This window comes from Hylobates moloch, unplaced genomic scaffold, assembly GCF_009828535.3.
Source record: "Hylobates moloch isolate HMO894 unplaced genomic scaffold, HMol_V3 SCAFFOLD_18, whole genome shotgun sequence".
NCBI classification, from domain to species: domain Eukaryota; kingdom Metazoa; phylum Chordata; class Mammalia; order Primates; family Hylobatidae; genus Hylobates; species Hylobates moloch.
The window spans coordinates 59,976,774-59,989,109 of NW_026652293.1; the positions used below are offsets into that span (position 1 = coordinate 59,976,774).

The following is a 12,336-nucleotide window of genomic DNA, read 5'->3' on the forward strand; positions in this document are numbered from 1 at the left end:
AGGAACGCTTTTACACTGTTGGTGGGAGTGTAAGTTAGTTCAACCATTGTGGAAGACAGTGTGGCGATTCCTCAAGGATCTAGAACTAGAAATACCATTTGACCCAGCAATCCCATTACTGGGTATATACTCAAAGGATTATAAATCATTCTACTATAAAGACACATGCACATGTATGTTTACTGCAGCACTATTCACAATAGCAAAGATTTGGAACCAACCCAAATACCCACCAATGATAGACTGGACAAAGAAAATGTGGCACATATACACCATGGAATACTATGCAACCATAAAAAAGGATGAGTTCATGTCCTTTACAGGGACATGGATGAAGCTGGAAACAATCATTCTCAGCAAACCAACACAGGAACAGAAAACCAAACACTGCATGTTCTCATTCACAAGTGGGAGTTGAACAATGAGAACACCCAGACACAGGGAGGGGAACATCACACACCGGGGCCTGTCGGGGGGTGGGGTGTTAGGGGAGGGATAGCATTAGGAGAAATACCTAATGTAGATGACGGGTTGATAGGTGCAGCAAACCACCATGGTACATGTATACCTATGTAACAAACCTGCATGTTCTACACATGTATCCCAGAACTTAAAGTATAATAATAATAATAATAATAATAATAATAATAATAATAATAAGCTCTCCTGATGATTCCACCCCTCGGACTGAGAATCACTGACAACCTCACTCCCCAGGAGACACGTTTCCCCTAACACTCCATCCCCACCACTGGGTTTCTCCACATGCACTGGTCTTCATTTGTTGACATATTTCTTGGGAAATATACTCTTCACTTTTTTGATGGAGAACGTGTGTCTCCTTAGATTACAAGCTAATTGAACGCCATAAAATATTTTTTGAGTTTTCTTCCAATTCCTTGCCTAGTTTAGTGCTCAGTTCAAAAAATGAAAAAGTTACTTTAACATTTTGTTATTCTGCACAGAAAGCCAAACTGCCAGAGACTTCCACTGCTCTGCTTACTAATGGTGTAACCTTAAGCAAGTTATTTTACCTTTCTGAGTTTCCATTTTCTTCACCTTTAAGTAAAAAAATAAATTCTACCTTACAGGACTTGTGGGAACAACTCACCACTCAATGCATGGAGAGTAACATGCAAGACAGAAGGTGTGTGTGGGCCCACAGTGCGCTTCTGGTCTTTTCACTGCCTCCCTCCTTCCTAGCGATCATTTATAGAGCAGATAACTGAACTGAATCCCACCCTGGTGATTTCCACTATGTTTTTTTCACTTTTAAACTTCAGGAATTTTTCTTTTCAAAGAAAGGTTACACTCAAACACTACAACTTTAAAAAAAAAAAAAATAAAGGCAGGGCTGTTTTGATTGAACAGCAAAAGGGGCCTGGGGACCCTCTGGCCTGAGACCACGTACTGTACTCAAGGTACAGCCCCTTCCAGAGAGTTTTAAGTGGTGACTCTGGGGGCTGGGCCCTAAATCTCTTGGGGATGAGCCATGTCCAACCTCTGCATGACTTCCAGGAGAGTCTGGGAGGCTCCCAGTGAGCCCCTACTGCTGACTGGAGCGGGTCTCATTCCTCAGGTGAACTAGGAAGGAGGGAAGGAAGCATGGTGAGCACCGTTGTTTCAATCTGACTTTGCATCATGAAATCGTGAGTCTGGCTGTGGAAGATCCTGTGCTTCTTGCTGTAGAGACTGAACATGGTTGGCCTGTTCCTCTCTTGGCTGGCTGTCCTTCTGGAAACATTTTATATGACCTGGGCTAGTCTTGAAGCCAGCAGGAGGCACTCTAAACACCAGATGCCCCTCGGCATTCCCGAGAGGGTCTTTCCTCTTGTATCTTTACTGGACAAGCAGCTGGTAACCAGGGACACACAAAAGGCCAAACTCAATGAATGCGTTAAGGGCCTTGACAAGAATGCCAGGCCAGCTCCAGTCTGTCATTTGCATGCCATCAACAGTGATATGGGAACCTCACTTCAGCACTTCTAAGGAGATGGGCTGTCACGGCTCTTTAAATCTTTGCAGTTTAGGGCCTATCTTTATTTGCAATTCCACAAATCCAAAAGTCCTGAAAACCAAAAGTTTTTTTCACAAGCTTGATGCAAATTCATGTGATGACAAAACCTAATTAGTGAACTGGGCTGGGCGTGGTGGGTCACGCCTGTAATCCCAGCACTTTGGGAGGCCAAGGCAGGCAGATTACCTGAGGTCGGAAGTTCAAGAGCAACTTGGCCAACATGGTGAAACCCCGTCTGTACTAAAAATACAGAAATTGGCTGGGTGTGATGGCACCCATCTGTAGTCCCAGCTACTCGGGAGGCTGAGGCAGGAGAATTGCTTGAACCTGGGAAGCGGAGGTTTCAGTGAGCCAAGATCATGCCACTGCACTCCAGCTTGGCCAACAGAGTGAGACTCTGTCTCAAAAAAAAAAAAAACAAAAACAAAAAACAAAAAAACAGAAACGCAAAACCAAAACAAAACAATAACAAAACCCAAAAAAATCCTGGAGGCCGACTTTAGGCTTTATTTTCCTATATTTACAGTGTAAACAGTCATAACTTTTGCTGTGTAAATATTAATGTGTTTGTGGGAACTTAATGTGTTTGTTTGTCACAGATCTTACTGGGAATATAACATAATATATGGTAGATCCCTTTCTAAAACATAAAAACATTCTGGCCTCAAGGGTTTCAGTAAGGAATTATGGACCATTACTTAATTCTTAAAGTTGTAAAACCTTTGTAACTGACTTCTAGATAACTTATAGTTAGTAACAGCTTACATCAATCATCAAATCTAGCTATCGCTAATAAAAAGATAATTAATAAAAGTGGTTGTCATTTTCCCACTTGGCAAGATTTTTTCATTGTGGTCAGGGCTACATACTGGGTACAGATGGCATTAGGAGATAATGGCAAGAAAGTTGTGAACTGTACATTTCAACATCTTCTTGTCAATTGAACACTCCTTGAAAGCATGCTCTATGTCTGTAGCCAGCCTCCAAGATGATCGTCCCTTCTAGTATTCACTCATATGTAGTCCCTTCCCACACAGTACCAGGGCTGGTCTGTGTGATCAACAGCATACTGCAGAAGTGATGATACGGCACTCCTGAGGTTAGGTAGAAGACTGCTGCTTCTGTCTCTCTGATCACTTGCCCTGGAGGAAGCCTGCAGCCAAGCCATAAGGACACTCAGGCACTGGGTATGGAGAGGCCCACATTGGCAAAAACGGGAAGCCTCCAACCAACAGTCGGTGACGAACTCAGACATGTCCACAACAACATGGGTGAGCCAGGAAACAGATTCTCTAGTCATAGCTGAGTCTTGAGGTGACTGTGGCCCAGCAGACAGCTCAACTGCAATCTCATGAGAAACCCTGAACCAGAGCCATCCAGTCTATGATGTTCCCAGATTCCTGACCCTGAGGCACTGTGAGATAATAAATGTTTGCTATTTTAAAGCTCCTAATTTGTGGGATAATTTCTTATGCAGCAAGAGATAACTAATACAGCATCATTCATCTTTATGTTGCCAGAATCTAAAATAAAAATACCTGGGCACAAATTGGGTGCCAAAATCAGTATTTGCTGAATGAAGAGCAAATGAATGGAGGAAACTCAATCTGCATCAGAAGACTTGAATTCAAACATCTAACTTTCGAGAACAGAAGGGAACAAGTAAGTTTTCTGACTCAATGACTTTTAAATGTGAAATTGGATTTAGTGCAGTTACTTTCTCTTAAAGTTCATTTGCATGGAGGTAAAAAAAGGTTTCACTGAAGTTGCACCTGGTACACTTGGGGACTGCACTTATGTTGGCACACTCGATCAACACTCTCTCTGATCTCCGAGCAAGTGCCATGCTCCCGGGAAAGCACACACTTGAGAAAGTTACAGAAAAGCAACCTTCAGCCAAAAACAGTCTTCCCCAAGTGAGAAGCTACAATGATCACTTGACAATCTATAATCTCACTGCTTATAATCCAGGAAATATCTAAGATCGCAGTGAATTTGACAGGAGTAAAATTTATTTTTTTAAATCAGCCAGATGTCCCATCTGTACATTTCTCTCATTTTGAGGTAAGTAGCCTTTAGCATCTTTGTATAATTTTATTCAGGCAGACAATATCTTTTTACACACCTTTCCTCCCCCACCAAAAAGTTGCTCCGCGACAGTAGCTGAACCTAAGTGCTCCATGGAGCACAGTTTTTTCTCTCTATGGTCCCTTAGCTCAAGGTTCTAGTTTTAAAGTGTAAAAAAGAGATGCTGCAGTTCTGAGTACAGTTAAAAAAAAAAAAAGAAAAAAAAGAGAGAGAGAGACACTAATAAAGACTGTGAGACACCTGAAAGCAGGTACTAGGTCATATATGTATTTTTACCCCCAGCACCTCAGCAGAAGAGGTATCTAATGGAACCTCAAACACGTGTACTGCATGAATGTTATCTTTATTGTAGTAAAGGGTATATTCTTGAATCCATTCCTGGCCTTCTTTCAGTGAATCAAACATATGCATTTTTTTTTTGTTTTTTTGCTACCTCGGGACCTTTGGACATGCCTGGAATGTCCTGCCTCAGCCCCTTCTCAAATGGTGGTAAATGGGAGTAAATGGTATCATACTAAGGCCCTAGCAGGAAGTCTGGGAGTCATCTTTAACTCTCTCCCTTACTTTTCCACGACTAATTCATCATCAAGTCTTACTGCTTTTAACTCTGAAAATATATCTGGAGAATCTACCATCTTCTCTCCTTCTGCCCCTGCTGCATCCCAAGCCCTCACTGGTTTCCATTGGGACCACTTTACGAGTCTCCTATCTGGATACTGGCTTCCACTCTTCCCGCCTCTGGTCCATTCTCCACTTGGCAGCCCGCAGGATTGTTTTAAGAATGTAAATTGAAAGAAAATTCTTCCCTACTTAAAAGTCTTCCTTTTCCTTTTGAATAAAGTAAAAAATGTCTTACCTTGGTCTTCAAGTCCCTGCTGGTCTGATCCTTACCTGCTACTCTGCTCTAATTTTTGTTACTTCCTCACCACTACCACGTAGCCATACTAGCCTTCTTTCAGTTAACCAAACATTACTCAAACATGACTCCACCTCTAGGGAGTGATTTTCCTAATTATTCTGCCAAGTAGGGATTCATCCCTAACAGCTACCCCTTGTTATTCTCTATTAATGTATGCTGTTTACTTCCTTCAGAGCATTTATCATCACAATTTGTAATCATATTTGTCTGTCTCCCAGATGGCCTGTACACTCTAGAAAGACTCTGGGACTATTTTCTTAACTGCATTTGTGCCTATTAGGCATTACCCAGCAGGGTCTGAGACACTGCAGCCACTGGAGAATGCAACGGGCACACTTAAGTGAAGGACATGTCACCCACGGGACAGGAGGGGAGGGAGCTGGGGGTCACCCTGTCTCAGAGGCACCTTCCTGTAGCCCCGGCACTTACTTGCTGACAAGCCACTGCTAGCACTCATGGAGCGGCCTGGCTCAGGGCGGGATTTGGTGATAGATGGAATACTGACTGAGCCACTGAATACTGTCCGACTTTCCTGAGGCCGAGGGTTCTATAAACAAAAGCGAGAGAGACATCCTTTAGCCAGAAAGAAACTGATTTTTCTGCAGAGATGTCTATTTTTCACTATAATTACCAAGAAATAAAATCATCTTGACCAGAATGACAGAGTAAGGAATGGCAGATTATACAGTCTTTCCCACCCACGAAAGTAATAAAACCCTAATACGAAGTAAATCTCATCCTAATCAGGAATAAGTACTTATACTTACTGAAATACTTATCAGTAAACAGCATTTTTTTGGTTGTAAAAACAGTAAGTAAAAGTTATATGGTTAGATGTGACAGTGAAGTATAGAATTACATGGACATTTGCCGATAACTGAAAGCTTTTACTATGTATGACATTTTTATTTGCTTAACAGCTGATAAGTCCATTTGGAGAAAATTCTACTAAAATTATATTCTTCTCAAGAAAATGTTTTATTGATGTGATACCAAATGTGCCATTTATAAATTCACACCCCAGTCACCATCACCAGGCATCTTTACTGCTCACACCAATAGTAGTACTGGGATTAGAAATCAGATGCTGCAATACTCACAACCTAGGTGAAGTTAGTTAATTTGGGAATATTAGTTTGAAAACTAATTTCTGACGTAAATGGTCTGGGTTTGATTTCAAAGAGTTTATAAACAGGTTTATATACATTTACTTGGAAGATTTACCTACTCCTTATTGATGTTTCCATTTAATTATTGAATGATTTCAGTGTGTGAGGTAGGAAAATAGGCCACAGAATGTTTTGCAAATCACACACACCTAAAGGATAGCCACATAGGTGGTGTGCAGGGTGAGCTGTCTGTTTACAGTTGAGAACAGAAAGCATGCTGCCTCCCCAAAGGCCCCAATCTTTTTCAGACCAGGAGGATGAGATGTTGGGGCTGACAAAAGTCCAGAGGAGGGAAAAATATTTTAATATTCTTTATAAATCCTGGAGAAGGCAAATTACATATACCATGTTATTAACATCTCTTTTAACACTCATAAGGCTTTTCTCCATTTGTTGACATAATCCCAGCCTCATGTAAGCATCTTCTGATGCAAATGGTCTGGATTTGATTTCTTATAATTTACAAACAGATTTATATATATTTACTTAGAAGATTTATCTACTCCTTATAGATTTTTCTTTCATAGCTACAAAAATGAAGGTAATCTTACTAGCCTATTGTCAGCCAGCCTCTCCTTCATTGGCTGTTTGTGAGGGTGTGCCATAAAGGCAGCACAGTGGCTGTGAGCACAGGCTATGGAGGCATTTGACCCACTACTCACATCTGTGCTGCACAGCTGACTGACGGCAGGGCTTGGGGTCGTTAAACTCTGTGCCCCAGTTCCCTCAGCTGTATTATGAGGATAACAACTGCCTCCTGGGGCTTGTCTGAGGATGAAGCTAATTACACTAGCAAAAAGAAAGCATGTAGCTCAGTCCCACTATGTGCTTTTCTTTCCTCTGTTCTAGTAACAACCTCATACAGCCATCTGCAATATCACTTTCAAACTTCTTTTTAGTCAAATCAAAACAGCAATTCTGGCCAGGCACGGTGGCTCAGGCCTATAATCCCAGCACTTTGGGAGACTGAGGTGGGCAGATCACGAGGTCAGGAGTTCGAGACCAGCCTGGCTAATATGGTGAAACCCCATCTCTACTAAAAATACAAAAAATTAGCTGGGCGTGCTGGCACACGCCTGTAGTCCCAGCTACTCAGGAGGCTGAGGCAGGAGAATTGCTTGAACCTGGGAGGTGGAGATTGCTAGAGGAGCCAAGATCGTGCCACTGCACTCCGGCCTGGGCGACAGGGCAAGACTCCGTCTCAACAACAACAACAACAACCCCCCAGCAATTCTGCTTGGTGGTGGGGGTATCACAAATTTTACATGTGTTAAACAATACCTTAACTCTATAATGGAAATGCAATGAAAAAAAAATCACACATTAAAAGCAGTAAAAAATTCAAGTTTTGTGACTTTTCCAAAGGATCAATTTGTTAAGTAAAGCCAAATAGTTTAATTCCAACTTAAACTATAACATGCAACTTTCCTTTGAAAAGAGATGTTCTCTTCATAGAATGCTATAGGCTACCATTACTATAGGGTAATCCTTTATCTTTTCTACATCATCAGAAAATCACACAGATAGTAATAGCCACTAAGACATAACAAAATGTGACTGGAAGATACATTTATTAACCTGGTGTTCTCTCAGTGCTAACTAGTTCATTAAAATTGTTTGTTTTCTGATTATAAAGGTAATACTCATGAACTGTAGAATATATAATGAAATCAAGAGACCAAAAAAGTCACCTGTGAATTCACCAGATACTAAAAACAATTTGATGTGTTTCCTGCCTATCTTTTATTCCAACATAATTTAAGAGTTGATGATACTGTATCATGCTGTTTTCAAATGCAATAGAACACCAGGCTAACTAGTGTATTTTTAAAAAATGTTACAACTGTCTGCCTAATTTTACTGTTTCAAAAACACAACCTTTTCTCATCATTTTGGGCTCAGGAAATATTACTCTTTCTTCTAGTATCTTAACATAGAGAATACATTAGAGAAATTTATCCACATACCTGCCATACATTGATAAACTTTGTGGTATAACTTATGTTTATTCATGACTTATGCTATTTAATGTTAATAGAAATCTATCTTACCTAAATGGTTTTACAAGTTTCAGCAAGAGAAAAGGCCTAAATGCTTAAACTACATTTTACATATTTTACTAAATGTCCTCATACTTGCCCTTTAAACATAGAAACGCAGGGGAACACTGTTGATAGGCACACCCTCCTCCACACTCACCACCTCATGGTCCTCAGCTTTTGGGCTGACAGTTCAGATTGTCCTGGTTATAAGTAAGCACATGGTTCCCTAGCCTCAGTTCTTTAGTCATCTTATAATTTCTTATACTGACTGCTATTACAACAACACTAAACTCTCCAGCACCTAAAATAGTTAGGTGCTGAAAGATATTTGCTGAATAAATAAATGGAAAATGAATAGATTATTCATCCCAATTTTCTAATTTGAGTATTGAGATTAATTCAGTTGGCAATGTAATTTCAAAATACAATCCTTTCTGTAAAACAGTGTTTAGTTAATAATGATTTGAAGTTACAGGCCTGTGTGTGTTTTAAAGATACAAAGTAGTATTTTATGCAAACACTTAAAAGATGACTATCTTCTTTGCTATAATATGGTATAGATTAAATAATTTAACACAGAATACAATGAAATCAGCACAAATACTTAAGGCTTTTGAGGTTAAAAGAAACAAGCAATAAAGAAATGTACTAATGTGGCTAAAAAATGTTTTTTAGTTATAATAAAAGTCTAGAACTGGAAACTGAGTTCCCAGTTGCCATGCAATTGTGAAACTCACTCCAAGGAGAGGTTAGAGCTCAGAGAAAGTTTGCAGCACTGAGCTTTCCTACATGCACCTGAAATGCCTGAGAAAAGGTTATGGCAAAACAACTAAAAAAAGGGCCAAAGCCAGCACTCAGGAAAACATGCATTAACACCACTTGAAAAGCTCCAAAGCACACATTTTGAAGAATCGCACATACTGAAAGTTGGTAACTAGTTGGCCCCAAATTTAACTGCTGCCATCTACATGCCATCTACATGAATTTGGTTCCTCTACCAAATTTGCAAAGTCCATGTAATTCTTGGTGCGTTATTTAAAGTAAATGCTTTTTTTTCCTCTAAGAAAATAAAAAAATTAAAATGGAAATAGTCAATGCTAGCAATTCAACAGATATATATACAAGAGCAACCCTCTAAGACGCAAGCAACATGTGAACAATGCAGCAAAGAAAAGCTCAAAGGAGATGGGAATATCCGCTTCAGGCTATACTTTTTTTATTGTTTTTCTGTAAACCTTAAGATATATTGATGTTGTCCTTTCCTATAAAACAAACCTATCCTAGAATAAATAGCAAAAATAAAGGCTACAAAATATATCTGAAACTTAGTACCAACTTAGTAACTTTATTACTTAGGCTGAAGGAATGACAAAAAAAAGTTTTGTTAAAAAAAAGTTTATCATTCAGTCAGCTAGAGTTAAATAAACTTCATTATAAAGTGACAAGAAACCTAAGCCTCTGGTCCTTTCAAGGTACAAGTATGTATAAGATTAGGGTAAGACTTTCATTTGATGGTACAGTATTTCTAGTTACAGATGACTAACTAAAGCAACATTTCCACGGTCTTTTATATGAAAAGTTATTATTATTATTTTGAGACAGAGTCTTTATCACCTAAGCTGGACTGCAGTGGTGCAATCACGGCTCTCTGCAACTTCCACCTCCCAGGCGCAAGTGATCTTCTCCCCTCAGCCTCCCAAGTAGCTGGGACCACAGGCATGTGCCACCACATCCATCTAATTTTTTTATTTTTATTTTTTGTAGAAATGTGGTCTCGCTATGGTTGCCCAGGCTTGTCTCAAACTCCTAGACTCAAGTGATCCTCCTGCCTCAGCCTCCCAAAGTGCTGGGATTACATATATGAGCTATCATGCCCAGTGAAAAGTTCCTGATTAACATATACAAAATTCCTCTGGAATCCACTCCCTGCAGTCTAAGCAAACTCAGGCTTATTTTACCGTGGTTAATTTAATTTTGTCAGATAAGATATTTAAGTGATATAATAATTTAAATGTCAATAACATTTACAACATTATAATTTAGAATAATTTTATAATACAAACAACAAAAAATAAACTTCCCATCCTATAGCTAATTTTCTAATTGGAAAATTTCTACATATATAAATACAAAAATTGATCTACTATGGTTGTAAGTTAGGGGACATTATGGGAAGTGGTTTGCATGATACAATTCAAACATTTTATTATCTGCAAAACTAACTTCAGAAAATGTTCCCTTGAAGTTATTGTAAGCATACACCACTTGATGGACATATGAATATTCAGCTTTAATGGCCACCAGCTCTCCACCCTACTGCAAAGCCACTGGTAGCAAAGATACAAGCTGAATGGAAGAGACCAACAGCAGCTGCCACAATCCTTCAGAATACAGTATGCTTTTTACATTTTCCTCTTTCTTTGCTTTAGTTTTGTTACCTTGGATCCGGGTTGGAATTACATGCATTTCAGTAACTCAAAGATTAGTAAAATCTAACTTATTTTTGGAATTTTTGTTACTCATTAATATTAATTTTTTAACTTTTCACTTTGGAGATTTTTAAGCTTTTCAAAAAGGGGTTTATTGTAGATAGGTCTGTGGATGGGTTCTACCACAGACTTCAACCTCACTAAATATAAAACATTTCACTGAATTGAACTGGTTATAGGGTAAGGAGCTAAAAAATTCAGAAATTCTGGGAGCCCTTTCCTGTTTGTTTTAACAGAATAGAGAGCTATTTCTTACGATGGGAAAATCTTTTATTAAACATAGATAAATCTTTAATACCGTGTTTCAAAAATGAAAACTGAAATCTTCCCTATTCCTCCATCTTCTTCCTCAAAAGAAGAAACAAAATAGAAATGGGAAAGAAGAGGAAGATAAATAGAGGAAGACGAAGAGGAGAAGTTTGGCAGAAGATAAATAGGCCAAAGGAAAAGGTTCACAAGATGGTACCATCTCAGCGGTGTTACTTATTAAGCCAGGCAAAAGGAAATCCATACATGGTTAGTGAAAGTTAACACCTGACTCAGCTGTTCATACCCTCAGAGTCATAAAGCTTGGTGTACCAGGCACAGAGCGTAGAGACGGGGAATATTCAGGGTTTATGGAATCAGGAGAGAGAAATTTTTCAGCAGAATTAACAGTCATGTGATAGATGTGTTCAAAGTTGATCGGAGAGGAGATCAGACCGGAGTGATGATGAGGGGATGGATAAGGGAAACCTGGCTATCAAAAACAAAAGAAAGATGAAAAAAGGCAATAAGGTGATGAAAATGGATTCACATTTCACACAACATGCACATAGAACAAATGGAATAGTATCTTATATCAGAGCTGAATCCTTAATGAAATACTTTTAGGTCTTAGAAAGTTAAATTTTGTAATACTCTTGCCAGTTACTTAAATAGCTGATTTGCAAAAGATCATTCTTTTTTATAAAATTATTCTTTAATTAAAATAAGGAGAAATTGGACTTTCAGAGATACAAGACTTTCAGAGTTTAGTTCAGTATTTTCTTATGTACTAACACAATCAAAATATGGCAAAAATCTATCAAAAACATTAAGCATAGAAAAAGCAAGAAACAAGAAAATGAACAAATGAACTTACAACAGCTTCTAAATAGACGTGTTATGAAACTGTTTCTTTAGAAATCTAAAACCATGTAAAACCATTCCCTGATAATGTGTTTGTTTTTACTGATTTTACTTCCTTATAACAGTTAACCATGGAATATACTAATTATTGGTTTACCTTTAAGCAGCCCAAGCTTATCTCCATTTAGACACCCAAAAAGAACATGTTTGTTTTCTTAACAAGGTAAAAATCTTCCCTTCAATGTTCAGGTATATTTTTTTAAATGAAATAATGTAATATCAAAGATATAGAAAAAAGCTTTTGAATCCAAGGACTAATTTTAGAGATAAAAGAACTACTTCTGAATATGCAGGAACTATCACTCAGTAGCCAGTCACCTTCTCTAAAGGGAATTTTCAAGATTCAGTTCTTGAAGAACATGATCCCTTCATTAGAGGCAGAGGGTGAATGGCGTGTTGGAGAGAGCGCTAACTGAATCCAGCATAGCATTCACGTTCCCAT

General features: G+C 38.7%; 1 protein-coding gene across 21 annotated transcripts in view; it reads right to left on the reverse strand.

Annotated features, from left to right (window-relative positions):
• CDC42BPA (CDC42 binding protein kinase alpha) overlaps positions 1 to 12,336 on the reverse strand; it is a 320,366-nt gene that overhangs the window by 11,772 nt on the left and 296,258 nt on the right. For 15 of the 21 annotated variants that reach the window (XR_009210848.1, XR_009210849.1, XR_009210847.1 and 12 more), the window contains 2 exons: positions 11,278 to 11,463; positions 5,454 to 5,571 (listed from right to left, as the gene is read on the reverse strand). Coding sequence is in view for 16 of the 21 variants with exons in the window: in XM_058430788.1 (XP_058286771.1) it covers positions 5,454 to 5,571; positions 11,278 to 11,463 (304 nt within the window). In the remaining 5 variants the exon portion in view is untranslated. The remainder of the gene's footprint in view (positions 1 to 5,453; positions 5,572 to 11,277; positions 11,464 to 12,336) is intronic. The other 6 variants (XM_032137147.2, XM_032137146.2, XM_032137145.2 and 3 more) reach the window with 1 other exon arrangement.